We start from the raw sequence: 26,665 nt of genomic DNA on the forward strand, positions 1-26,665 counted from the left end.
CTAACAGCACAAGATGTGCTAGGCACGTGCCATTTAGGTGTCCCAGCTACTTTTTAGATACCTGACACTTGGCACATATGATATTCATGTGCTAAGTATGTACTTCAGCTACCTACACTTTTAGGTGCTTGTTACACCTAATTGACATTTGCAACTATGTACCACAAATATAGCGTTTATATACCCGGCTCAGTTTCGCACTCTAAGTCATTTGTTTTTATGTCGTCACTTAGGACATATATCTGTCATGTTCTAGGTACGTCCTTTAGGTACATACTGTTTCAGATACTCTAACAGCACAAGATGTGCTAAGCATGCTACATTTAGGTGTTTAACTTTATCCCCCACATTTGATGCATTTCTTGGTTCTTTTTCTAAGCGATTGTGTACTAGAAGCAACAAACGCATCAATTTTATTAGATGGCAACTGTCGCCGATCATTTGAAAGTGAATATGGAAGATAGTAAATAGACACTCGTCATTTTGTTATAAAATTACATGGGGAGTAAATTTTATCTTATTCCAAACGGTTATCGTCGAATATACGCGATTAAAGGAGCACTCTGATTAGCCAAATTCAGAAGACCTCAAACATTTATGCCTCTACAAGCGATATTGTTTTCATCGCCTCTGTGGCTAAGTTGGTAGAGCACGCGGCTAGTTAACCAAAGGTTGGTGGTTGCCCCCCCCCTCCTGGGATATATTTTTTTGCTTGTTTCAAGTGTTTTTTAGACTCACCTTAATGCAAACACATTATGCATATAGGCGATTTAACATATTTTGGGGGAGTAAGTTTGTGGTTCATTGACGCTTACGGCATGGGGAACATAACTAGAACATGCTAAGCACGTTCCACAGGTACATGTCAGGCATGTGCTTAGGGTCGGACATAGACTGTGACTATCACCTGCCATCCATGTGATTTCTCTCTCAGAGGTACATAAGACACATACTGGACACATTCCTATGTACCTGAGGGAACATGATAGGCATATGCCTGCTATGTGATTGTGCTGTTAGGGTCTACCACTGAGCCACCGCACTGCCATTAAGTTGCTGTTTTTGCCATAACAATAAGGTTCACTTCGTGGGCTACGTAATGTTAATTCCCTATTTCTTGACGACATTATGGTTTCAGCATTTAATAAAAAGTTCAATGTGAACACAGATTCTATCTTAGACAGTCTGTATAATGGTAAAGTTAGTACCTTAAAAATAAATAAATAAAAGGATTGTCATTACTTTTCCTCTGTTTTGCATAGTGTTTGTTATATATAAAATTGTTTTTCATTGTTTCATGTTCATGTAAGACAGTAAAGTAAATCGTTCCCATTTTCATTGCTGCCGAAATGCTACACAAAAATTATAAATTGCGATGCAAATTTTTGTTCCGCAAATTGCTGCGCAGGAAACAAAACCTTAAAAAAAATCGCTGAAGAAAATGCTGAATATATGGTATGTAACATTGTTATTTTTAAAGAATCATGTTTCTGATTAATATTATTTAACTGTTTTCGTGGGAAACTAAAATTACTGAAATTTCAGCTGAAGCAACCATACATTTACGTATGTAATGATTACGTTGAACTTTCCAGAGAGAGAGAGGTCTCATAGAGTATACATTGACTGGAATAACATGTATGTCTGCATGTAAAGTAATATTGATAAAATAACAGTAATTCCCTTTTTATTATATTTTTAAAAATGCTTGAAACTTATTAAACTTCTTTAGGAAGCAGAATTGCAATACTCACCAAGTCGCTGGTCGCATCGTTATGGTCCTCAGGAAGTTATTCAGAAACATATGGAGATAATTACCAAAGGTAAGCTTCCAATAATTTTTTTTATTGATATTACGAATGTCATGTGACTTCCTTGAACTTTTAATTTCTAAACTATTTAACAGACCACTACAAAATACAGTGTATAGGGTGAGTCAAAAGTTCCAGAACTCCTACTGAATTGTGCAACTCATGAAAAAAAAAATGGATGCATGAATGTAGTGTAACACAAAATAGAAAATGACATACTTGATTTTTTCGACAACGTGATTAAAAAGCAGTTATTTCAGTCTGTATATCTGTTTATCTGCTGTCACCTTCAAAGCATGCAAGTACGATGACCAATTCTCCGCAACACCACTGTTGAAGTGAGCGATCCCGGGTTCGATTTCCGATGGGCGCACTCGGTTAAAAAAAAGTGTAAACCGGTTTTCAGGCCAGCCATCCTAAATGAGGTTTTCCTCATTTACACCAGGCAAATCCCGGGGTGGTACCTACAATATAAGTTCCAGGCCACTTCCTTCCCTTTATCCTAATGGTGTGATCGCCGAGGGATTTCATCCGTCAAACGTGATGGGCTAACATGGCCATAGATGACGAAAGCCAAGAAATCTAAATCCTACATTGCTGAAGTGATTCAGTTAAATGCATATCAAACATCTATTTCCTCTCTTTAATTATATAAAGCTAGAACGATTTCTGTGATATACCGCCACAAGGCGCCATTACACAGACTTTTGAGTGACCACTGAAGAAGTACTGGTAGCCAGTGGCGTGCGCAGAATATCAATCAAAATAAAACCTCGAAATCTTCCGTTACATATCCGACTGTTGGTAACTATGTAAGACTTTTTCCAAACAATTTATTAAGAAATGTCTGATTCGGATACTCTCTTATGGTAATTGCATAACACGTAATTGCACATCACGACTTTCAAATCACTGCCCTTTCAGTCGTGGAATAAATTAGAACAATATGTTATAAGACGTCGATTCACAGTGTCTTCAAAGAAATATTGAACTAAGTGTCAGCCATCCCAGCCCATAGATATGCAGTAGGTTCAGAAGTTAAATCATCGGCCGTAGTTTCGATAATCTCACCAACTGAAATCAGAAATAGTAAGAATGAATAGTGTGTGTTTGTAATTCATGAGGACTGATGGGATCTTTGGCTTAGCCTCGTACATAATAGTTTCATATACTGCTGAAATTTGCCACGAAGTTCAAGTGTTCAAGCGTTTGTCCTTATGCTTTGTTAATTGACACAGCAAAAGATGGCTTGACAGGAAAGGGTATTCTACATCAGATGACATCAAAGCAATTCAAGGAATGAAAACTCAATTACCAACATGAGTACATGTTATTGTTTCAGCTTCAATTGAACGGATATTAAAGATTTTTACAATTAATATTGTTCCATTACAAAGATCCAATGACGGATTAAGATTACTTAATAACAAATAATAAAAATCGAGCGACTACAAAGTGGAAGCCCAAATAATAAACAAGAAATAATAAACTTAGAAGAAGTAAAGAAACTGTTTGGGATATTGGGTGAAAAGGAACTGTGTTATGAGTGACATGCTAAAAAGTATGGTGGCAGCAAAAAGAGGGATGGGGTGAAAGAGGCTACAGTTAATAGATTGTAAAGAGATAACAGAAAATTCGTGAAGACGAAGGTGTTAGCTGAAGACCGTGGTAAACTGCGTGGGAAGACAGTAATATGGTTAGCAGCACAGATGTGTTAATTTTCACATGTGCTGGCCAGACCTTTTGGTAACCAACTAATGAAACGATAGTTGCGATTACATAGGAAATCAGTTTACTCGAAGTTAATATGCCCTCGAAATTAAAATATGATTTGGCGGTGAATGTGGGAGCCATACTAGTAGACTCGCGAAATTGATTCCTAGTTGAACGGAATGAATGCAAATGCAAATTATATTACCAATTGCTTGAGAAAGGAGAAACATACCGCCGTCGAAGATCAAACAGCCCCATCATTGACCGTGAGGATAAGCATTGTTTGCTCATGGCTAGTGCTAATTGTACAGCTACATTACGAACACTCACTGACAATTTGGCACAATGACCAGTTTCTAGATATCGTTTCCATGTCGTCTGGAGTATCGGAGTATTTTTTTCACAGCGTTTATTGCTGAAACTTCTTTTTTGATTGCACTCTATGAACGCATGTGTTTGGAATGGTGCAAGAACGCCTCACAGGGCTGGCCGAACTCAATTCCGCGTCTGGTAGTATGGCATCCAGAGAGTGGGCGAGACATCCAGTCTGTATCACCATAACCATCCGGAATGCCATAGAATTCCCTTCCCGCTAGCGTTTAATGTGCGTTTACAGAACGTTGACCGCCAGCATGACTTCGCTGAGAAGTGGAGGTCTTTTGCGTTCCTACAATCGTGGATGGGGTCTTTTTTAACAGGACAATGAGACCACATATGGTAAATTATGCCAATTTCTGGATAGACCATGCTTTGCTGGTTCCGTACCCTGTGCGTTCACCTTCTCTCTCTTTTATTGAACGTATTTGATTTACTATTACAGAACGACTCACATGCCAGAAACTCCAGCAGTTATAACAAACTTGGGCAACCTGTAGGCACCATATGGTTAGTGGTACCCTAGTTAAGTCCAATAACCTCTATATGTTGTCACAATTATTTATATCCATGATGTTTCTCTGCGACAGTGACTTCTATATGTTTTATTAGGCTTCAAAGGCGCTGTTGGACTCGCACAGATCGCTAAGTACGTTGATTTTATCTTTTACCGTAAGTAATTTGCTTACCAAAATTGCTTTGCTGTTTTCTCTTTCCTAATGTATCAATTTAATGTCCATCAATGAATTGGAAAATAAATATTACCAGTTCCAAAACTCTATGTTTGACTTTTAGTTGTATTTATTTATTTAATTAAGTTTTATGTGTCACAATTTGACTTAGGACTAAAGGACATGATGAGACATGAAGGATGATAATAAAGTAGTTTAAAGAAAAATACATAGCACGTCCAGAAAGTAAGTTCCGTTTCAATTTATCTCCGCTGCAGCGCTGCGATCGCAGTTCCGCATATGCGCGGTAGACGCTCTGTATCAAGGAGAAGAAACGTGCGCCATTTGGAGATCGCTGTCAGTCACGAACGCTTTGTTGTGCTTGTTTACAATGTCGGTGTTGATTGAAAATCCCGCCGCTTGTGAAATCAGAGCGGTGATTCGTTTTCTGAATGCGCTGAATGCCTGACCTCGCTCCTAGCGACTTTCATCTGTTCTTACATCTCAAGTCTTTCCTTGGAGGTCGACACTTCAACAATGACGACGACCTGAAAGAAACTGTTTCCAACTGGTTGAAGACACAGGCGGCAAACTTCTATGAAGAAGGTATACAAAACCTTGTGCCACGCTATGACAAATAGGGTCTACCTGCAAAATTTCGGCAGTTATGTGGAAAAGTAGTTTAAGAGTTGTAGAATTTTGTGCAATAAATAATTTTTCTGTATCTGTACACAATTTAATTTTATTACCAAACGGAACTTACTTTCTGGACTTGCCTCGTAATATGTAACACATTCTCTAAGCATGATTCGAACCCGTGACTGACACATCTTGCGATCGCCAAACTAACGCGATAGACCACTGGACCGTGCATTATTACTATACGTGCTGATACGGTTATTTTTATTGCAAAACATATTTAGGGAAAAATTTACGTAGATTAATGGGGGGCTACATTCGTTGGAGATCGGACTCGTGGCTATAATCACCACAAAGATTAGCAAATATCATGGAATCTTTTTCATATCACCGTTAAATTCCCTATGTGGACTACTTATCTTTGTTGTGGATTATTGCTGTTTCATTTCCATTACTCTACAGGATATTATAAAGAGATATAAAATTATTAATAGTAATAGTATTAATATTCCAATTTGTTTACAGCGAGTGAAGAATGTAGATCTTCAATTCCGTGTGAAATTGGAATCCGATATGGAAAGGGAGATAAACAATTGCTGGATATCTTCGGAGGAAATGACCTTCCAAATGGTTTGTAGGCCTGCTTTATTCTTTGTGTTTCTTTTTAACAATAGATATCTTCTCTATCATTAATACATCAACGCTTATCCACCGTGACAGGAAGTAATCATTTTTTTTTTTTTTTACAAGTTTAGCATTTTAATACTTGTACTAGGAGAACGTGCGCTGTCTACTCGGCGCATCATTCTAATATGAGCATGAATCTCCTTCCCACTTCTTCACTACGTGTGTACAGTACATGTCCCTGTGCAAACACAACTGAAGGACAGGAGAATTCACAAAGGGAGTGAATTGCTATAGACAAACATATAAATATAGCATTTTAATATATATATGTTGGGATGAGTTTGTGGCAGCCTTGGATAAGTAGATGGTATAGATCTAAAATGGAAACTTCTTTTTCCTTTCTTATATTCCAATGTCTGAGTATGCCTCATTCTCGCTCTATAAGCCTTACATGCATGCTGGCGTGCAAAAGAGTTTGTCATTCAGATTGAAGCAAAGCACCTGCTATACTTATCTTTTCTACTGGTTGCCTAATACAAGGATGTCAACGTTAGCAACGCACTAGAAGTTGCCAGCATACAAAAAAAAAAAAAAAAATCATTCAGCTTACAGCAAAGCGCCTGTAATGTCAGTCAACCCGCTATATGAATCTTTTCTGCTGGTTATCTAATGCAAGAATATCAACCTTAGTGTGTTCTTTAATAAGAATTTACATAATTTATTTGAGTATAATTAAAACTTTTGTCACATTTTTCAAAGTTTAAAAGTATAAAAACAAAAGTAATATGAATTGATAAGTCAGAGGTTTGCATCAGCTTTGTAAAAGAACATAACTTCAAGTGAAAGGGAAACTGTCTTGCCAAAACAGTATATAAAGCCTCACTCTCAATAACAAGTTATGAATTGGATAATTATGAATTTTGGATTGGCTTTTGGAAGAACTTCTACAATGGCAGCACACTCTCCTGACCAGTAAGTTATCATTTCCATCTCCTTTTTGATTTGTTATGACGACTATTGTTATCTTAGATTGTTGGTTAGGTTTTCCATAGATAGACATACTCAATTTGATACATCACTATCACTATCGATTTGCTAGATTAGTTAGGTTTGTAGTCATTAAATTGTCACGGTTCCCATCATAATGTTGTGTTTATTGTTTAATTATGTGAATAGATTTCTGTATAAGCTAATGGCACTGATCTTACTAACACGGATGAATAATTCCCTTATTTTTTGCCTTGAGATAGCTGTACGCAGAATCTGTTAACCGTGTTATTGTTTTAATGTCTAACAATAAATTTGTTAGCTAACAATCTATCAATCCTTTTCATTATATATCAATATACATTTTTATTCTCAATACTAATATATATATATATATATATATATATATATATATATATATATATATATATATATATATATATATATATATATATATATATATATATATATATATATATAGTATGAAGCTAAATTCGTTGCACAAAAGCAGAGGAGTGATTCCTGAGAGTAAAACAAACAAAAAACTTCCAATAAACATAGGGCAAAAAACCCATCGTTTACGTGTTATAGGCTGCCGAAATCATGAAAAAAAATAATAATGAATTTTAAATGCCACTCATTCTAGCTTTGGAACTTCTTGTATAAAATAACAGACAAATTCTGACCAAAGCAGATATTAACTAATAAATAATAGCGTTACAGTTTCGGCAAATTAACTTCGCCTTCATCAGACACATTATGAAATACAATTTCTAAGATTACAGCTTATATACTTCTTAAAGTGAGAGGAGGTATTCCATGAACCAATCATATTCGTCCTTTCCTTTAACAATTTTTAATTAATACAAATGCAACTTTTAATGATCAACTTTCACTTAAGAGCTAAACTTTTAATTGGCACACCTGTGTATGAATAACTTTCACTTTTGAAAAACATAAACTTTTAATTGTATATCCGTTGTTCAATACACCTGTTTTAACCACTTCTTACTTCTCTGTTTTATCCAATATCTTTCTCCGTACATCATGTATATTTAGTCCGCTATTCCAATTCATAAGTTTCTCGCTTCCTTCCTTTCTTATCCATTCTGCCTCTTTCCATTTTCTTATAATGCTTCTTTTCTCCTTTTCCAGCCCCTCTACGCCTTCCCAGTCTATTTCATGTCCTGTCTCCCTTACATGTTTATATATAGCGTTACTATCTCTCTTCAATCGAACGTCGTCCCCGTGCTGTTTAATCCTTTCTTGTAACCTCTTTCCTGTTTCCCCTATATAACTCATATCACATTCTTTGCATTTAATTCTATATACAACCCCTTCATCACTTATTTGAATCTCTGTTACCTTCCTTTTCCTCGTTCGCAACGCATCTAACATTCTTCTGCTACCTTTTCTGTATGTTCTTACTCCTCCTTTTCTCAATAAGTTTTTTAAGACTTCCGTTTTTACTCCTATGCTCTCTATCCCGAACCATCATTTCTTTTCTTCTTCTCTATCTTCTCTCACTTCCTTCTGCCTTCTGCCCTCTTCTTTCTTGCTATTCTTCTTCAATCTATCCTCACTATATCCATTCTGCATTAATAAACTGTGAAATTGCTCTATGTCTTCTTTTCTCTTCTCGTCATCACTGTCTATCATTCTTATCCTTCTCTCCATGTTTCTAATAAAGTTCCTCTTAGTTCCTTCATCTACATCACTTCTTCTATGGCAATAAACACCTGCTGAACATTGTTTTCTATACCATGTTGTTTCAAATTTCCCTTCTACTTTCCTTATTGTCATATCTAAAAAGTTTATTTTCCCCTCTTCCTCTAATTCTACCTCCAGGCTTAATCCTTTTTCTTTATCTTCTATCCTTCTCACAAATTGCTCGAATTGTCTCTTCGTTCCTTTCCAAATACCTAAACAATCATCCACATACCTGCAAAACATAATCAGTCTTTCGCCTCCTTCTTCTTTAACTTTCTCTTCCCATTTATTCATCACAATTTCTGATAACACTGGGCTTAATTTCGATCCTATACTTAGTCCTTCCTTTATTTTCACTAATTTTTCTCCTATCGTACACACACTGTTCTCCCATATCAGTTTTAATGCTTTTATCACTTTATCTTTCTTCCATTTCCTTATTGTTCTATTCTCCATTTCTTCTTCCAATACCTTCAAAATATAATCCCTTCTTAAGCTGGGAAACATTGCTTTGACATCTACGCTAAACATCAGTGTTTTCTCATTTCTTCTTCCTACTTTCTCTATCATCCTCTTGACTTCTTCTGTATTCTTAACTCTATTACTTACTTGTTCTCCCTTTATTTCCTCTGCTATTATCTTTATTTCCTCTTCTAATGGTTGAAAGATATTCTTTCTGCAATCCTTTACTGGTCTCAACTTTACCTCTTTTTTTGTGTCTCAAGTTTACCTCTTCGGGAATCCTTTCATATCCGGAATTCTTCCTTTTTCGTCTAATAACTTTCTAAAGCCTGCCTTCTTCGCATTCTTTATTATCTCCTCTTTAACTTCTTCTTTCATCTTTCTCTCACCTATCACCTCGTATGTCTCGTCGCATAATTCATCTAATTTCTCTTTGTACCATGTAATGGAAGAAAAATGGTACAAAGAGAAATTAGATGAATGTGAATGGTATGTGGATGATTGTTTAGGTATTTGGAAAGGAACGAAGATACAATTCGAGCAATTTGTGGGAAGGATAGAAGATAAAGAAAAAGGATTAAGCCTGGAGGTAGAATTAGAGGAAGAGGGGAAAATAAACTTTTTAGATATGACAATAAGGAAAGTAGAAGGGAAATTTGAAACAACATGGTATAGAAAACAATGTTCAGCAGGTGTTTATTGCCATAGAAGAAGTGATGTAGATGAAGGAACTAAGAGGAACTTTATTAGAAACATGGAGAGAAGGATAAGAATGATAGACAGTGATGACGAGAAGAGAAAAGAAGACATAGAGCAATTTCACAGTTTATTAATGCAGAATGGATATAGTGAGGATAGATTGAAGAAGAATAGCAAGAAAGAAGAGGGCAGAAGGCAGAAGGAAGTGAGAGAAGATAGAGAAGAAGAAAAGAAATGATGGTTCGGGATAGAGAGCATAGGAGTAAAAACGGAAGTCTTAAAAAACTTATTGAGAAAAGGAGGAGTAAGAACATACAGAAAAGGTAGCAGAAGAATGTTAGATGCGTTGCGAACGAGGAAAAGGAAGGTAACAGAGATTCAAATAAGTGATGAAGGGGTTGTATATAGAATTAAATGCAAAGAATGTGATATGAGTTATATAGGGGAAACAGGAAAGAGGTTACAAGAAAGGATTAAACAGCACGGGGACGACGTTCGATTGAAGAGAGATAGTAACGCTATATATAAACATGTAAGGGAGACAGGACATGAAATAGACTGGGAAGGCGTAGAGGGGCTGGAAAAGGAGAAAAGAAGCATTATAAGAAAATGGAAAGAGGCAGAATGGATAAGAAAGGAAGGAAGCGAGAAACTTATGAATTGGAATAGCGGACTAAATATACATGATGTACGGAGAAAGATATTGGATAAAACAGAGAAGTAAGAAGTGGTTAAAACAGGTGTATTGAACAACGGATATACAATTAAAAGTTTATGTTTTTCAAAAGTGAAAGTTATTCATACACAGGTGTGCCAATTAAAAGTTTAGCTCTTAAGTGAAAGTTGATCATTAAAAGTTGCATTTGTATTAATTAAAAATTGTTAAAGGAAAGGACGAATATGATTGGTTCATGGAATACCTCCTCTCACTTTAAGAAGTATATAAGCTGTAATCTTAGAAATTGTATTTCATAATGTGTCTGATGAAGGCGAAGTTAATTTGCCGAAACTGTAACGCTATTATTTATTAGTTAATATCTGCTTTGGTCAGAATTTGTCTGTTATTTTATGAATTTTAAAGGTTCATAGCTCCAAAACTATGGGACCTACCTTGGTCGGGTCAAGACTTCACTTAGGAACTAGTATGTGCCCTGTCCAAAAATGCATGTTTCAGAATCCTGAGGTGTTTCCACAACAATTTTTATAGAGGGAGGGCCTATGATATAAAATACTCTCCAACTACCTCCATAAAAATTGATGCGTGAGTACCTTAGGATTCTAAAACATGTATTTTTGGATAGAGCACATACTAGTTCCTAAGTGAAATCTTGACCCGACTACAGTAGGTGCCATAGTTTTGGCGCTATGGACCTTTAGAATTCATTTTTTCATGTTTTCGGCAGCCTATAACACGTAAACGATGGGGTTTTTGCCCTATGGTTATAGGAACTTTTTTGTTTGTTTTACTCTCAGGAATCACTCCTCTGCTTTTGTACAACGAATTTCGCGCCATACTATATATATATTCTTTAATATTCAAATTATATAAAAGAGAAGTTACATTTTTATTTATTTATAAGAGACGAAACCTTAGCAATGCTCTCGCGACAATGTTAATTTTATGGGCCCAAAACAACCCCTAAAACATTGAATGGAAAAATAACGGCAGTTGTTTTCTTTTTGAAAATTTTAATGAGAACTGTCAAATCTACCCAAAATTTAGAATCAATCAGCGAAAATTGCACGTTTCTAGAGCATTTGGTTTCTGAGATTTCAAAGTAGAAACGAATTAGCCACAAACATATGAACATAGTTACTTGCAAAATTTTTTTTTTTACTCTTTTTTCTTATTATTTTTCTTTTTGATATTTTCATGTCTACTAATGTCATAAAATTATAGCGATATTCATTGTCTCATGGCCCATTACACACCCACCCTCATTTTTCTGATATGCCCCACCTCAAATATTTCTACAGTATCTCCCATGCAAACTATTCTGCCTATCTGATTTACGGTAAATGATTTATTATTTTTGATAAAATTTTCCAGGAGTTGACAGTGGTTCGGAACTCAGAATTACAGAAAATGTTCCAACTGATGAATTTACACTCCTTAAAAAAATCCCAGAAACAGTTATAACCAAGCACATTAAATAACATACCGGGCAGTGTTGCCACAATCCTGGAGTGGACTGAAAAATAGTACCAAATTGAAACAAAAAGGGCTAAACTCATTATTTTATACCAGTGTTATACATAGTTCTATTAACACGAAACTAAAAGAGGAAGTTCTAGAACATTTCCCCTCCTGTTCCAAGAGTCCAAATTAAGAAAAAGCTCTTTTTAAACAACTTAGTCCGGTAAGATGGCAACTACTTCAATGTATTTTTTCGTGCTATTATCGTTTCGGCGTACAATCTTTGCAACGAAACATACATTATAGACTTACTTGAATACACGCTGGTCTTCAGAATATTCAACACTTGATTCAACGTATGTGTCCTTTTTTTAAGATTTCAAGCTAAAATTTCCACCATATTCCTTCTTTCTCGTCTCCTTCATGCGCGGCGCGGATGCTCCCATTTGTTTCCCGGTATAGTTCGAGTTACGAATTTTCCACACAAAGTTCATAGTGTTATGCGGTGCAGTGTCACAGAATGAATGTTAAAGTCTTATACATAGAATGAGTAATGTGAGATGTAGGAAAAGTCTTACTGACACTTTTGAAAATACAGGGAGTCTGGAATGGGACTGACGGTTTTTAAAAGTGTATAGTTTTAATATGGTCAGAGATACAGAAGTAAAAACATTCATATTGAAGGAAAACTAAAAAAGTTTTGTTCAGTAAACAACTACCGGTGACGACGCTAGTATCGCCGATAAACAGGAATGGTGTTGGCAGTCGAAAAGGGGCATTGTGTGTGGTGGTTTGCAGAGACAAAAAGTGTTGTTCAAGTTCAACGAAACTTTCGACGTGTTTATCACAAGGATCCGCCATCACGCAACTGTATCCAGGCGTGGAAGGATCAATTTTTATCAATGGGGAGTGTAGTGAAACAACACAGCGGTGGTAAATCGTGTGTGTCAGAAGAAAATGTGGAAGCAATAAGAGAGTGTTTCTCACGTAGCCGAGGAAGTCAATTCGCGCAGTGAGCAGGCAATTGCAATTCCAAAGTCAACAGTGCACGATGTAGTACACAAACAATTACATTTGCGCGCGTATAAGGTGCAATTGTTGCAAAAAATTAAGCCCGACGAAAAGCCACAGGGAGCAGCATTTGCTACTGAAATGCTGGACAGTATTGATTATGACCATAATTTCCTATTGAAAGTTTTCTCTGATGAGGCAGCGGGAGTTCATGTGTTTCGGATTCCACGTTAATCAGTAGGTCCACGTCTCATATAACCTCGCTGCTGAACGGAACGTAAAACTCAAAATCAATCAATCTCTGATGAGGCAACTTTCCAGTTATCTGGCTGTGTTAACAGACACAATATTTATGATATGGGGATCTGAGAATCCGCATACGTACATAGAACATTCTAGAGACAGTCCCAAATTGAATGTTTGGTATGCTTTAACACATAATGCAGTTATATGCCCCTTCTTTTTCATACAGCAAATCATAACAGGAAATGTGTTCTTCGACATGCTTCAAAACTTAGCTGTTCTCCAGTTACAACATTTGCAACCTCAAGTGATATTCCAATTGGATGGTGCCCCGCCACATTGAAGCCTACAAGTGAGGAGGTGCCTTAATACTAAATTTCCTGGCTTGGATAGGCCGTGGTGGGCCAATTAGGTAGCCTCCACGCTCTCTTGATGTTACCCCCCTGGACTTCTTCCTGTGGGGAGTATGTGAAAGACCTTGTGTATTCTGGTGAAAAGGTGCGTAACCTTGTTGAATTGAAGACCCGTATTAGGAATGCGATTGCTTCAGTAACGCCTCAGATGTTCCAGAATACGTGGAGAGAGATTGAGTTCAGACTAGATATTGTAAGAGTTACAAATGGAGCTCACGTGGAGTTACACTGAGTTAGAATGACTTGTAAGTAAGACTAAATAAACTTTTTTGAGTTCTCCTTTAAAACGGATGTTTTTTCTTCTTCTGTGTCTCTGACCATATTAAAACTATACACTTTTAAAAACCGTCAGTCCCATTCCGGACACCCTGTATGACAAGTATTTGTTAAATGGTGCTGAATTGGTTAGAATTGTACCAACTTCTTCACAAAAGGGGCTGAAAGTGCCAGCGTGGTACTAACGGTACTAACGGCCGACGAATAACAAAAAGGTCTTTTTTTCAATTGTACCAAGTGTGATAACACAGATACAGGGTAATTCTTAGTCTTCACTTGAAATTGTAAAATAATTTTAGTCAGAAAATGAAAATACTTTCTACCCCTCCCCCAAATTACCCGTCGCTCTGCTCGTCTTGGTATCCCCTCTGGGCACCCCTAAAGTATGCACTGAAGGTGTGTTTCCAATAATGAAATACTTTCAGTAACAACTACCCAGTGAAATTCAAGACGTCTGTGAAGTTGTCCCGCCCACCTAACGATTTTTTTCTTTTTCTTATCTACATCGTTAGTTTACGTTAGTTTTGCTAAAATTATCGTTAGTTTCGAAAAAATAAAATTTTTATTCAACAAATAAATGGGCAGGCCAACTTCACGAATTCAATATGAGCGGGCTAACTCACAGTTGGCTAGAAACTTTATTTCTAGAATAAAATCGTTATTTTTGCGAAACTAACGATAGTTTTAGCAAAACTAACGTAAACTAACGATAAACTAAAGATGTGATATGAGAAACTTTTGAAATTCGTTTGTGGGTGGGGAATCGTGAAGTTGGCCTGCCCATTTATTTCTTGAATAAAAATTTTATTTTTTTCGAAACTAACGACAATTTTAGCAAAACTAACGTAAACTAACGATAAACTAACGATGTAGACAAGAAGAAGAAAAATTCGTTAGGTGGGCGGGACAACTTCACAGACGTAAATTCAAGAGATAGATGGAATTTTGCCTCAAATCAAACTGAATTAATAATAAAGAGAATAATTCGTGCTTTTTTAAAAAAATATTTCTTTCTTTCATTGTTGAGAGAATTTCGCTATTGAAAGCAGGGCCTAAAATTCAACGAAATCACAGCTCCACACTGGTAAAAATTTTATATAGTATAGAAAAACTAGTTTAGTCAGCATTTGTTTAGACATATAATCAGTGTTCTGTCCAGTACATCATGTTTACCTGCGACCAAAAAAAAAAATATTATTATTATTATTATTATTATTATTATTATTATTATTATTATTATTATTATTATTATTATTATTTAGGAAAATTTTGGCATCCAGAGCAAACAAAATTAAAGGCACATTAGGATACATATTTAATTGTATTGTATTAAACCATAAAATACAGGAAACAAACCGGTAAGAAAAATAGTCACACTGGAAGAAAAAAAGTCACTTACATAAAAATTTCACTGTCATTTTTCCGTGATCATCATGCTGTCTCAGTCCGTTTTCTGCCGCGGCAAATACACCGTTATACCAGGGCTGTTCCTTTGACTTCCTACCAACTTCAAAACGCCTTTCCTTTCTGGTCAGCCTTTTCATAACAGCAGGGGTTGGGCTAAAATCTTGCAACGGACCCATATTTATATTAACGTGAAGGTAATTTTTCACAGTACTGGGAGCTAAAGACAGTCTGTTATCTGTTTTCAATATGTTGTAGTCACTTATAAGTATTTCAACATCGGAAGAAGATGGTTTCGAAGCAACAACTCGGGCTAGACTTGTTGACAGAGCATGAAATGACTGATTTCCATAGATTTTCATGAGAAATCTTTTAGCGTCCAGACCTTTCAACATACTGCACGATGATGCTTCTCTATATTGCATTGCGAACTGCAAAAGATCTGTATCAGGACAAATAACTTTCTGGCATTCTCTTAGGGCATCATCAGTTACATCCTCTTGCAAAACACGCAAAGGCTCCAAAGCAATACTGTCTTCATACAGCAAACGCTGACTAACAAAGTTAATTATGGAATCGAGGACGTCGTAGCGTACTACAGTAACTGACATATTTGTTATGGGATTTATTGCCACGTGTGTTACGATGAAGTTGAATACCATGTAATGAGTACTATATTTCTCCGTTGACGTTCTCTTGCACACGTTCGTTTAAAAACGTTTTTTCCCCACCCGCCTAACAGAGGTTTCTCTTTCATACTCTCCAATCGTGCTATAGTTCTATTTTCATTTGTTATTATGTCCAAAAGAAACATTTCATCACTCTCAAACTTCTGCTGGCAGTTCTTGAAAACATATAGACATAGACACAGAAGATGAAGACACAGAAGACGAAGACGATCTACTTCTATCCATTTACGCAGATGACCATTTACTTCATTACATACATGGCTTTCCGTTTACAAGTAAAGGCAGCTTGGATACCTTTTTTTTTTTTTTTTTTTTTTTTTTTTTTTTTTTTTTTTTTTTAGGAGAGTAGTGAGCATACTGAATGAAAATTTTGTCCACCTGACGTCAAAATATTCTGGGTAGTGCAAAACTTCTAAGTTATTTTCTGAAGCTACCATCGTTAAACTTTTCGTTCGCTGCCCTGAAAAGTGATAGAAAGCACATAGTCCAGATGCTGCTTATATGAGAGATGAAACTTCTTGGACATTCTTGGTGACATCTTTCCATGCTAAATTAATGCGATGGGCAGCACACCAAATTTTCAACAGAGGTAACGTTTCACCTGAAGCAACTCTTTCATCAGTTAACAATTTCCACATTCCTTTGTGTTCCCCTGTATTCATGTTTTCACTATCAGTAACTATCACTCTGGGAAACATTACTCTTTCTACTGATTTTTGTAACGCTGTACTTCGGCTAAATTTTTGGCAGTTATTGATGTATGTTATCTCTGGTAGTACATAGAACCTTATGTAGCAATTTGCAGCCAAATTATGAGTAACATGTCATGCTTGAACAAGTGTTAGGCGTATACAGGCTATTACGTAAACAATATGCTATAACGGGAAAATTGGCAATGGTTTTCTCTGCCATCTAGGAGACACCTATACGTATTAACTCTGGCTTAATGTCATATACTGCCAGTTATATGAAATTGAGTAACCCATTGTATAATGAATGTATTGAATCAGTAAGACATAGTTTGACACACTAAACGCGTTTAAATGCATAATCCGAGAAAAGTAAGGTACTCACATTAACACCACTCCACACTTTAAGAATTACAGTTCCACACTCCCTTCCTACAGTTCCACAAAGTGTGGAGTACTCCACTCAATTTTAGGCCCTGATTGAAAGCATGTTTCTGAAGAGTAAAATTTACAGCGTGCTCAACAATGAATGAAACAAGATAATTACAACATGCGCAGATTATTTTCTGGTTATCTGTTTAACTTGTCTTTGAACAAAATTTGAATACTTATCTCTTCAATTTGATTGGATTATTTTGAATATTGTAAAGAGTGGAAACAAAGATGAAGAAATAACGCTTAATTTATATAAATGTACAATACGATACAACTAATGTCCTTGTAGAAATAACAAGTATATTTTTTAATTTTAGACGCACCAATTCTGATGTTCATCCATGGAGGATATTGGCAAGAACTTAGTCGCGATCTCTATGATTTCGTTGCTCGTCCCTTTTATGACGTAGGTTGCAGGACAGTTGTAATTGGCTATGATTTAGCTCCAACAGGTAAGGAAATCAATTGAGAATTAATTAAAAAGCATCTCTTACTTTATTTTTCTTCGATACGTATCATGGATCTTCATTTTGTTCATCAAACATTGTCCACAAATATAAAGAACGTTTTTTAAAGTAAGGTACGTTTAATAATAATAATAATAATAATAATAATAATAATAATAATAATAATAATAATAATAATAATAATAATAATAAAGTAGCTAAATATTTCGAGTATATTATATTTTTAGGAGATTCTGCATACCTTCAATTATTTATCAACATAATTTCTGTTGATATTGAGACATTTGTCGTATCGGGCGAAAGGTTTCTGCAGACCCCCGTCAGAAACGTTTCCCTCCGGGGTGACCAATTCTTCCGACATGATTTTGTAGAGAACAGAACGTGAAGCTTAACATTTTCTGATGTCGTGTAAATAAATGGTGAATCATCTGTTTGCACGAAACTTGATCTCTACTGCACGCACAAGATCATCAATGATTATAGAAGGCCGGCCCTCTGTGGTTCCGCCCTTCCTTAAACAGTCTTACCAACTGACGAATTTTACTATCAGTCATGGCATTTGGACATTACACGTCACGGATTTGGCAATGAGTTTCTGCCGGTATCATATTTCTTGCAGTCAGGAATCGAATTACAAATCTTATTTTACAGGTGGCGGGATGCTAAAGTTTATTCAAGGAACGTTCAGTACCTCAGGTAAACAGATACACGTAGTAATTGTTTCACGTTATTGGTTAAAGAGCCTTGGAACATCCATGCGGCAGAAGAAAATAGTCCATTGTCAAATAAGCTGTTATTCAATGATTTGTTGCTTGTAAGGCTCATTACCAGAAATGCAATTTCCTTACAGTTATATAACAGAAACAACACGGTGTCTAAGAACTAAATGGAATTAATGCATTAAAAGAGAATACGCATGCGCAGAAAGTGGCTTTCGCCCACCTTACGCCGAACCACGGTTTACAGTTTGGCTGCGTGCGAGGAATATATAAAACACCTACAGGGTATAAGCACGTGCTTCTCGAAAGAAGCGCTGACCGATAGCTAATCATCCGATGACTGGCGGAGTAATACTATTCTGTAATGTTTACATCAGGATCAGAAGGTTCGTTGAATGAACTTTAGATCTTGAACTCTTCCATCCAGGGTTGCCAACTTTTCTGAAGAAAAATCAAGACGGGACAATCGGTGTTTTAGCCCCGTTCATACATTTTTACTGGAGACGACTATACACGTACAGCGAGTAGTTGAAAACAATGTAAATAATCAGCTGAATAACACCTGAATGAATGTGGCACCTTATTTTCCCACCCACTGCTCATCACTGGGTATAAGCAACATATGCAACAAATTCAAACCAAAACAACTGCAATTTATTTAATATATAGGCAAACAAAGTTTAGAGAGAAAATTATATAGAATTTGGTAAATTGATTCTATACATAAAAGTGTGTGTGTGTGAAAGAATAAGTTAATCCTTTGTAAAAATGGCCCAGTAAAATATTAATTAACTTTGAAAATCGATAAATCGGGACAATATGCGTCCCGACAAGTGTCCAATCGGAACGCGGAACAAAGAAGTCAGAAATCGGTACAGTCCCGACAGAATCGGGACGGTTGGCAACCCTGCTTCCATCAGATTACAAATTCACATGCTACCTGACGCTATTCCAAATGACATCTATTTATATTCAAAGGATACCAAAAGACACTGCGCATGCGCAAGATTACGAACGCTCGCTCTTTACTTAGATATTGCCAAACAGACCTTACTTTAAAAACGTGCCTCATATAAATAAATTCACGTATTACAGAACGGGAGGTTTCTTAAGGATCTGCTGTGGAAAGAACGTCTTACGGAGAAAAAGTGTTGCCAACCAACATGTTAAGGAAAGTAAAAATATAGTTGTGTGACAGGTCTATTTCATTATGTTCTTTTATTTAAAAAAAAAAAAAAAAAAAACTGTACCAAAGATTGTTTCATATCTGAACAGAATTTTATTGAGTGAAAATGCTGATCACCAACAGATGTATGTAGAAACAAATAGTATTCACATTAATAAATACATACTGAACTGCAGAGAAAATATGGTATCATGCGATATATGTCTCCTGAATGTAGTAACAGAAAGAGCAGTAGAAAAAAATGAGAGATCATACAAGAGAAAGAAGACTTATTTTCTGTTAGAGGAAAAAGGTAAGTTAGTTATAGCTGAAGAACCACAGTGTGTCCTCTACATGTCCTTGCCAAGTTGCACAAGAATGCTCATTATCTGTACTTGGTCAGTATTTTGAAATGGGGTCCCGGGTTCGATTCCCGGTGGGTGCACTCGGTCGGAAAAGTGTAAAAAGCTTTTTTTCAGGCCAGCCACCCTGAATGAGGTTTTCCTAATTCACACCAGGCAAATGCCGGGATGGTACCTACCTTATAGGCCCCAGGCCACTTCCTTCCTTCCCCAATCCTTTCTTTCTTCTCTTTCCCCGGATAGTGTGCTCCCCGAGGGACGTCATCCCTCAAAACGTGACGGGCTCAATGATCTTAGATGCTGAAAGTCTATAAATCTCAGTCCTAAATCCTATATCGGTATTTTTAAATGGGGTTTACAAAAACAGTTATTTCTTATTTAGCATTTCTGAATTTTAATAGTATTTTAAGAACTATATATATATATAAAAAATGTTTAAAAATTTATTTCTGTTCACAGCCAGTATTCCTGAAATAATTGAAGAAGTTAAAGAAGCTGCAACATATGTTGTTAATATGGCTCGTCGTTTAGGCTCGAGGTGAGTTGTTTTTATTTAATATCAAATTCTATATTATTCTTACTGTTTAACGTAAAAAAAAAAAAAAAAAAAAAAAGTTCAAAGATCAGACACACATAAATCGATACATAACAGTGAGCTGATCAAAATTATATGAATAAATGGAAATCCTCATGTGTAATTTTCGAGGAAAAACTTTCTTTCTTTAACCTAAATCTTGATGATGTATGGTAGCCATGTCAGCTATTATTATGAAACTGATGCTGAAGTACATCATTATCAAGAATTTCTAACTAAACTTTCTCGCTCTTACTTCTTAAATTTAATTATTGTGTAATTAATACGAAAATAGTTACTTGTGAAATATAAATACAATGATAATTGACGTGTCTTGGAAAACTGTAGAAAATACCTTCAAGAGCAAACTATCCTTTGTACATTTTTTTCATGAGAAATTATTCATGCCATGTTCTAGGGTGGTTAGAAAAATGTTTATGAAAGCTGAACAAAATTAACGAAGTCGTTTGTGAGAAAATCATCCGGGGAAAAATTCACCCCCAAGAGTAAACTACCCCTTCTGGATTTTTTTTTCCAAAGAATTGATTTATACTACATTATGAAGTTCCTAGTGAAATACTGATGTACGAAGTATAAATAAAATCGTTACAGTGATTTTCGAGAAAATAGCATTAAAAAAAAAACATCCTTCAGTAAACTATTCTTCATAACGTATGAAGACAATTCCAAAACCCACTGAAGAATTTTATAAAAAACCTTAAGTTTTAAAATTTGGTACGTATACTAGAACGGTAGAGCCACTAGACGAATGGACACATTTACATCGGGAGAAAGGACAGATGTTCAAAAGTTACTTTTTCGGATTGGACGGGTCATAAAACATATAAATCCCTTGAAATTTTGAATTCAAGTTTTTCATGATCACCATCCTTTCTACTCTCATATGTCATTCGCAAGTAAAATATTGAAATTCCTTGAATTCTATATTAGAAAATTCACCTTGATCATCTTGGTAGGTGCTCATGATTATATATATATATATATATATATATATATATATATATATATATATATATATATATATGTGTGTGTGTGTGTGTGTGTGTAATAATCATTAGCGTCCTTGGAGCGCAAAGGTTCTACGTTCAATTTTAGAAATTTTATATGAGAGCAAAAATAATGGACGCGGTGGCTCAGTGGTAGAGCGTTCACCTTTGGCGCTTGGGGTCTCGGTTTCAAACCCTGCTCCCACCAAGTGAACTTTGTGGTTGACAAACACTGTGTGCGTGGGTTTTCTCGGGGTTCTCCCGTTTCCTCCCACTTTCTTAATTCCACCATTTCATTCAGTACTCATCATTACCGTCTCCTTTAGCCTAACCGGCATAAGCGTGGGACGTAAAAAAAAACTCAACTCAAAAAAATAATGGACACAGGATATAGGATGACATATGTGATAGGACAATATTTCATCCATTATTTCTTGTAAATGATAACGATTTCGTCTGCTTTCTTATCGTCATGTGATAGAGCTCATCATGCGCCATCTATAAGTATAAAAATCTCAATTTCGATAAAGGTTGGACATAGAACCTTTGCGCTCTAAGGACGCATTCGTATTTCCTTTTGTGTTTGTTATGTTTCTATTGTTCGTTGTGTTTCAGCTCTGTTTGGTTCGCAGGCCATTCAGCAGGAGGTCATCTTGCAACTATGATTTTCTCATCTGATTGGCTATCTCAAATGAAGATCGATGATGGTTTAATTAAGGGTGCTTTCCTTATTGGTGGTATATATGACATAACTCCTTTGATTGACACATACGTAAATGATGCGCTGCATTTGACAAAGTACGTATTTTCTAAACTATTTTACTAATTATATAAGTGGTTCTAAATTTAAACCAATAGTAGTATTTGTGATTCTAACAGAAATGCTAAAAGTGTATTACATGAGTGCTGTGACGTACGTAGGTGGTGGGTCCTAGGGATCCGGACCACCGCAAAATCCTGACTTCTTTATAAATTTAATAAATTTTCGGGACAATCTTAAAAATTTTAATATAAATGATTCTAGTATTGACTTTGTACTCTTGCCGAACTGCGTAGATGCCTGGTTGAGTGTATCCTAGTCTGACTGCCTCAACAGAGTTTTGTCGTCGTTGTTTCCTGAGATATACTGTCCTTTTTCAGCGTTGAGGTTATATGGACCTACAGTTTAAGTTGGAATTCAAACCACTGTTATGTGTTCAATGTTATCCCACTGAGAATCCAGCCCGGAACCATTTGCAAGTTAGCCACCAGACCAAGCGGGGAGCCAGTCAGAGTTTTATCGTTATATTCTAAAGTAAATATGTTACACTGACTTTTTACGTTCTAATTTAATTTATTATACAAAATGTTAACGAACTATACCGACGTGATTCCTCAGATCAGAATAAGATAAAAAAAATCAAATATACTATGGGTTATAGTGCCTAGTTTCTGATCTAGAGCCGTTCAAAAGCGTGAGAATGCCAACATGCGTTATTTCGAACTTGAAAAACGCTGGAGTAGGGGTCGATATTGGCGTAAAGAAAATCACACATAAGTCTTCCAAAAATACTTATTCCAGCAATGTACAATGAACACGCAAGCGATTCCCTATACGTAAAAAGGTATAAATTAAAGGTATTCCTCAGCATAATTTCCTGGCATACTCACAACAGTATTCTAAGATATGCTCTGATTTCAAGGTGGGTTCAAAGTAGGCTGAATTAAGCTTTATAAATAGTGAACACGACAAGCTTCGGCAGGAAGTCTGAAGACTTATGAACCGCCAGCTCCATGGTTCCGAACTGTATCGGACTGGAGCTGTCAGAGCTAGGCGGAGATAGAAACTTAGAGGGGCGCCTCATGGACAAATTAACGTAAACATTTTTCCTTTTAAAATGTCTTTTTAATTTATTCACAGCATTAAGCATACACAGTTACACACAAAACAATTAGGTCGAAATACCGTAAATATTGCATAGCACAGAATAATAATTACAGCCAACAAAAATGTGAATGTAGGATAGATAAATTAGCACTTCTTGTTTCAGCACTAACAGAATGAAAAAATACCGTTATGTACTATTGTAACTATATTAAATTTTAGGGCTTGAGTAATCATTTAAGATCTCTTGAGCTTTCTGCTATTTCGCTTATAATAACATCGTAATCTACAGGAAAATTCTGGACATATTTAATACTAAGGAGCATTAAGCTTTCCAGTAGGCTTCATCTCAAATTGATATCAGTTTTGATTTAACGATCTTCAACTTAAAAAATAAATGTTCACATCTTACCTGCGTAGTTAGAAGCAAGGATCTTATAAAATAGAGGGTCTGCCCTTACAACAAAATTTTGAAGCCATACCTCACAGTTTCGCCACCCCTACTCTGCCCACTCCACCCAATAGGATCGCAATGCTTTGAGCCAACAATCATGGCGGAAACGAAAGTAGTCAATCAGACGATTGTGGAAACGGGAGTAGCCAATCAGACATGCCGATGCTCGGTTGTTTTTTGGCTTCATCGATTTAATAGAATGAAGATACATATGGGCAGATCCTCTATTTATAACATTCTTGGTTAGAAGAGTCATAACATATTTGTGCACACAATATAAATTGCTATAAGTGCTTTGATTTAAAGTCAGTTCGTTCAAGAATGTATACAACTCTGTTTACAAGGCGAGTATCCAGGTAATCCAGATCTTCCGTTTGGTTTTCATCCCATTCGTCTTCATTTCCAGATTCTGCTGGGCACTGAACCACATCGAAGTCGCTAGTAGAAGCATCCTTCAGATTCTTAAAGTAATCTTTGTAATGGGTGGTAAATTGTGACAGTACAATGCCTATACTGCAAATGTTTTCAGAGCTCCATCTGCAGTGCCGTGTCTAGCTGATTTTTTGGGTGACAAAATAATTGAAACTATTACTTATATATTTTTGAAAATTTATAATAAGCGTTGCCTTTCATTCTTTTTGGGATTTTTTTTGAAACATTAGATATAGTTTTAGCTGCAGTTTTTCTGTTATGCAGTCTGTTAAACAATATTTGAGGTTGACAATGTGAACGTTCAACCTAGCCATAATATTCATTGGGAGAGAGTTATGGTGGAAAGTTCTACAGGACCTATGAAAAACTGTAAACTTATGATATCATAGTCTGGGTTTTGACTCCCCCCCCCCCCCCAATTTTTGTTTTAGATCCGATATTGTCCATCTGGTAATCAACTTATGTTTATTTCTCCAAATCTCTTTGGACCCAAACAGACACAAATTTTTCATTAAATATTCATTTGGAACAAACTTCTCCTCAACACTTGTAAAAGTGGGTGTTGCAAATTCTGTAAAAGGTTTCCTCTTGGAACTCGTTCCAATGGCCTTCTTCTTGCAAAGACGAATTTTCGTCAAAGCAGTTTTCATTAAAAAAAAAAAAAAAAAAAAAAAAAAAGCGCTTTTATTGCCGAATCCTTTTCGTTGCAAAATCAGCATCTACCCTGCAATGAAATTCGTTTTCTTCAAATTCTATGTTAAAATTTTCTGAAAACATTTTAACGTTTCCATACAGCTGAGAAAATTTATCTTTGAGTGACTTCAAACTTGTTGCCAGTGTTTGAACTATTTTGTCATGCCACTGAGTAGTTCATATTTCGGGACTGTAAGTAATTCAAAGTTGGTATGGTATGCTCGAAGTGCTAAGTGTAAAAAACTTCTGTCATTAGAGTTTCGAATTTTAACCATTTGTCTCGTAAACTTCTTGCTATGGCGTTAGTATTTTCATCAAACTCACTGGATGTAGTTATTTCCTGTAGTACACTGATTATTAAACTGTAGTTATTTCCTATAGTACACTGATTATTAAAGTATAATTCTTGATATCATAACCAGAATCTTCGTTCTTACAGAACACGGCAAGTTCTTACGGAACACTCAGGTGCCGCTTATGCTGAGTCGACGCTAACACTATGTCACTATCAGTCAAACAATTCAACGAAAGAATGAACCATATAGCAGAGACAAGGCCATTTGTGATAAAATACATCAGACCGAGTTGCAGCATAATACCTAGGATATCTTGCAGTGCTGGCACCCGTAACGAAGAGAGCACCGCGACTTGACAGCTTACATATAATATAGGTTTTAATTAATGAAAGCAAACCTGCAATAACTCTGTGATATTTTTTTTATTATAAAGGCAATAATGGAAATATTAACTAAAAATTTTACATACAACTAAGCCTATTTTATTGTGACAGAAGAGCGCCATAAGAAGGTGGGCGCAGATGGAGATCTCCGCTTCGCCACCCTGTCCAGTCCGACACTGATTCCGAATGTTCGAAATAAAGTGTTGTGATGTATTTTGCTACTGTATTGTGACGATGTGCAGACTCTTTTTAATTATTTAGCTCGTTTTATTCCACCATAATGTAGAGATCTGCTCACGCTAATTCTGTAGCGGATGTCACAAAGAAATATACTTAAATTACACCATTATTTTCATGGGAAAAGGTGGTTTTAATCTAGGGGAATGACAACATTATTTATAAAAAGTAAGTTTATTACATAACTAAAATGGTAATATATAACAACATTTGATTTAGTGATTCAACAAAAGTAATGGAATATCTGATAGTTCGTTTGATAGATTGATACCTTAACTTATATATATATTGATTGACAGGCTAGAGATTGAAATATTTAAGTTAGAAGAAACGGAAGATGAAATACAAGTATGTGACAACAGTTCTTAATCTTGAAAGTTTTATGGTAGGTACACAATTCATTTTGAAGTACCGCATGACATCTTTAAACTTGAATTTTATGATGCAACAAGAGATTATACATACCTTATGGTAGTATTCTTGTAACTCTTAGAAACTTTGACGATGATTCTGTCTGGTCACAACCGACGTCTCGAACCTCTGCACCTTTGCACCGGAACTTCTGAACTTCTCGACAACCGTTTGAGACCTTGAGGTTCTTTTATATTATTCTCGAGGGTCACACCCAAGCCTCACATCCGTCAGTACATCCGTTTTATCATCTCCACAAATATGGAAACTTATTGCTCTTTTGCATTTTGATTGGCTCTTAGAGACTGCCGCACCCAAAATACGTGGCGTGACACACATGTACATACGTGTACTGTCACAGCCGGAAGAATTAAATAGCGTGATCTCTAGACTTATCTATAGATTCATATCTATATAACCAATTTCAACATATTAATGCGGTGTCACGTTGCCAAAATCATGATTATGTATCCTGTAGGATGACTATGAGTAATCTTCGACAAGTAAACTTCCTACAAAATTGCGCAGCAAAAGCAACATTAGTCACTTTCAGAAAGTTTTACGTATTTCCTGTTTCTGTTGCTAGCTTGTAGCAAGTCAAGAGAGAGAA

General features: G+C 35.9%; 1 protein-coding gene across 5 annotated transcripts in view; it reads left to right on the plus strand.

Annotated features, from left to right (window-relative positions):
- KFase (kynurenine formamidase) overlaps positions 1 to 26,665 on the plus strand; it is a 75,639-nt gene that overhangs the window by 16,583 nt on the left and 32,391 nt on the right. For 3 of the 5 annotated variants that reach the window (XM_081764206.1, XM_081764204.1, XM_081764205.1), the window contains exons 2-6: positions 1,733 to 1,823; positions 5,735 to 5,839; positions 17,309 to 17,443; positions 20,164 to 20,242; positions 21,901 to 22,083. In XM_081764206.1, coding sequence (XP_081620332.1) covers positions 1,805 to 1,823; positions 5,735 to 5,839; positions 17,309 to 17,443; positions 20,164 to 20,242; positions 21,901 to 22,083 — 521 coding nt within the window. In that variant the 5' untranslated portion in view covers positions 1,733 to 1,804. Of the gene's footprint in view, positions 1 to 1,732; positions 1,824 to 5,734; positions 5,840 to 17,308; positions 17,444 to 20,163; positions 20,243 to 21,900; positions 22,084 to 24,009; positions 24,429 to 25,167; positions 25,813 to 26,665 lie in introns of those variants that run through there. The other 2 variants (XM_081764207.1, XM_081764208.1) reach the window with 2 other exon arrangements.

The sequence above is a fragment of the Thermobia domestica genome, chromosome 7 (genome assembly GCF_964235325.1).
Source record: "Thermobia domestica chromosome 7, izTheDome1.hap1.1, whole genome shotgun sequence".
Taxonomy (NCBI): domain Eukaryota; kingdom Metazoa; phylum Arthropoda; class Insecta; order Zygentoma; family Lepismatidae; genus Thermobia; species Thermobia domestica.